Here is a 2,285-nt window from a genome sequence, read left to right on the forward strand (position 1 = left end):
ACGCGGGTAAGGGCGCCTGTCCCCTCCGCCTGCGGGTTGGTCTGGCCGCCCAGGAACGGGGTCTGGTTGTTCCAGGTGACGCCCTCCGGAGGCCGCGCCTGCAGAAATCGGTCACGTGGTACCTGGACGAGGTGTTCTTCACGCTGTACCCCTCCCTTGAGAAATTCGAGGAGGAGCTTCTGGAACTCCTGATCAGCGACCACTTCCGGGAGGTACTGTCTCCGGCCATGCAGCTCAGTCCCAGCGGGGAGATGCCAGGGCGGGCAGGGCCCCTGACGCCGCCCGGGCGGTGGGGGGTGGGCACCCTGCCACAGGCCTGCGCCTCTCCTTTCCCTCTTTGTGGCTGGAGAGGGACCAAGCCTGTTGTGGTAACTTTGATGGTGACGCTAACGAACATTCACTCTGATGCCTCTGGAACCAGCCCCCAGCTGATAAGTGAGCTAGTCCCCAGACGAGCAGGGGTCGCTCCGGAGATAAGCGTGCGCTCAGCACGGACATGAGGTGCTTGGCTCCTCCCAGGGGACGGCCAGAAAGCCCAGCCTCTTCCTCCTTCCCACGCTTGCCGGTTCTCCTGCCCGTGAGCCCCTACCACCCACTCCACCTGGAGCCTGTGTGGGGCAGCCTGGACGTGACGGTGCCTCCCCGCCACCATGTAGTCGTGGGCGACTCCCGCCCCGTGGCCGTGGGCGACGCCTCGTGCCCAGTGGGGTCTCTGACACGCAGCTCCCTGTCGGGGACGTGCCTCGTCCAGATCCCTGTGGAGCCCTCAGGCTTTGGGTCTCGGTGCAGAGCTGCCTGCCCCGCCTCCCCTCCACGGCTCCTCTGAGAGCCCCACTCCAGCCTGTTCACTGGTTGGCCGGGGTCCCCTTGCAGTGCTTGCCCAGGAGGGCGGGCACGTGTGGTTCAGCACTGCACCTGATGGGAGTGGCCATGTCTGCACACAGTAGGCCTTAACCCTTTGCGGCCCAATGTTATTTTTGGAAATCAAACAGTCCGGTCCAAGTTAATTGACGGATTGAATGTTGAACTTTTTAATGTTCTTATTGCTCGACATTGGACCTGCTCCTAGCGCCTGGCCTGTCGAGTCAGCCTCGAGGTTGGACCGAAAAGGGTTAATATTTATTGTTGAGAGCGAGAGTGCCTCAGTGCGCTGGTGCCCATGCTGTTGTCTCAGCCGTCAGCAGTTATTAATTGCACACGTGTGTACACATGCACACACACACGCACGTGAAACAGGTGGCCGTCCCTGAAAACGCAGCTCCAGAGGACAGGGTCCCACCTGAGAGAAACGCCACCTGCGCCGGAGGTGGAGTCGGGTCCGGGTGTGGCTCCGCCGCCCCCTCGCGCTCAGGGGGCCTGTGCGAGGCAGAGAGCTCGCAGGGCCTCCCCCAAACCGCCTCACCGCGTGCTTTCCCGTCCTCACCGTCGCTCCGGCTCCCACACACACCCGCTGTCCTGCCGTTTGTTTTCATTACTTGAGGATTAACGGCTGCGTTTAGGGCCGTTCCGCTTGGGGAGGGGACAGTGAAATTTGGGATCGTTGGCAGCGATCACCAGTTTAATGCCAGGAGTAGCCCGGGGGCCGTGCTGGCTCGTTCGCTCCGGCGCCGGCACGGTTTTGTTAAGATGAAACACTTTAATATCCAGCCCTCGCTCCGGGCAGATTCCGATTCCGTTGTTATTGGTTTATGACTTACTGCTGAATAGGCTCCCTCTTCCTGCTGCCCGTCTCCTGTGCCGCGTCCTGCCCAGGCGGAGGCTGGGACACCTCGGCCTGCCTCTAGGTGCTGCCTCCTTGGGGTGGGAGGTGGGGCTCCCTGCCTCAGAGCACCCAGTCCTGTGAGGGGCGCCGAGGCCCGGCTGCCCATTTGGTGCGTCTTGAGAATGGCGGCTCAGCCTTGGGAACGGCAGGAGTTTGGTGACGGCATCGGGGTGCATTGCTTGAGAAGGTCACACTGTGAGACAACCCCACGCTGCCTAGGAAGTGCCCTCGGCCAGCCAGTTCCCACTGGCTGACGTGTCTGCCCTTTGGTGGGGCTCTGGCACTAAGCACCCTGTGACCTGCAAAGGCCTCAAGTTGTCCCCGGCTCTCCCCTCCTTCCCCTCTCCCCTCCCGCCCAGGCTCTTGCTGCCTGACCTGTGCTCTTCCCAGGGGGACGGCCCGCTGGACAGCAGTGCACTGGAGATCGCCGAGCGGCGTCTGTGTGTCGGCGTGCACAACGGTTTGGGCTTCGTGCAGAGGCCGCAGGTCATGGTGCTGGTGCCTGAGATGGACGTGGCCTTGA

The 2,285-nt window shown here is 62.7% G+C and overlaps 1 protein-coding gene across 1 annotated transcript in view; it reads left to right on the forward strand.

Annotated features, from left to right (window-relative positions):
- NPHP4 (nephronophthisis 4) overlaps positions 1-2,285 on the forward strand; it is a 59,784-nt gene that overhangs the window by 15,548 nt on the left and 41,951 nt on the right. The window contains exons 8-9 of the mRNA XM_015565952.1: positions 28-212; positions 2,153-2,285. Of these exons, the coding sequence (XP_015421438.1) occupies positions 28-212; positions 2,153-2,285 (318 nt within the window). The remainder of the gene's footprint in view (positions 1-27; positions 213-2,152) is intronic.

Source organism: Myotis davidii, unplaced genomic scaffold, assembly GCF_000327345.1.
Source record: "Myotis davidii unplaced genomic scaffold, ASM32734v1 scaffold299, whole genome shotgun sequence".
NCBI lineage: Eukaryota > Metazoa > Chordata > Mammalia > Chiroptera > Vespertilionidae > Myotis > Myotis davidii.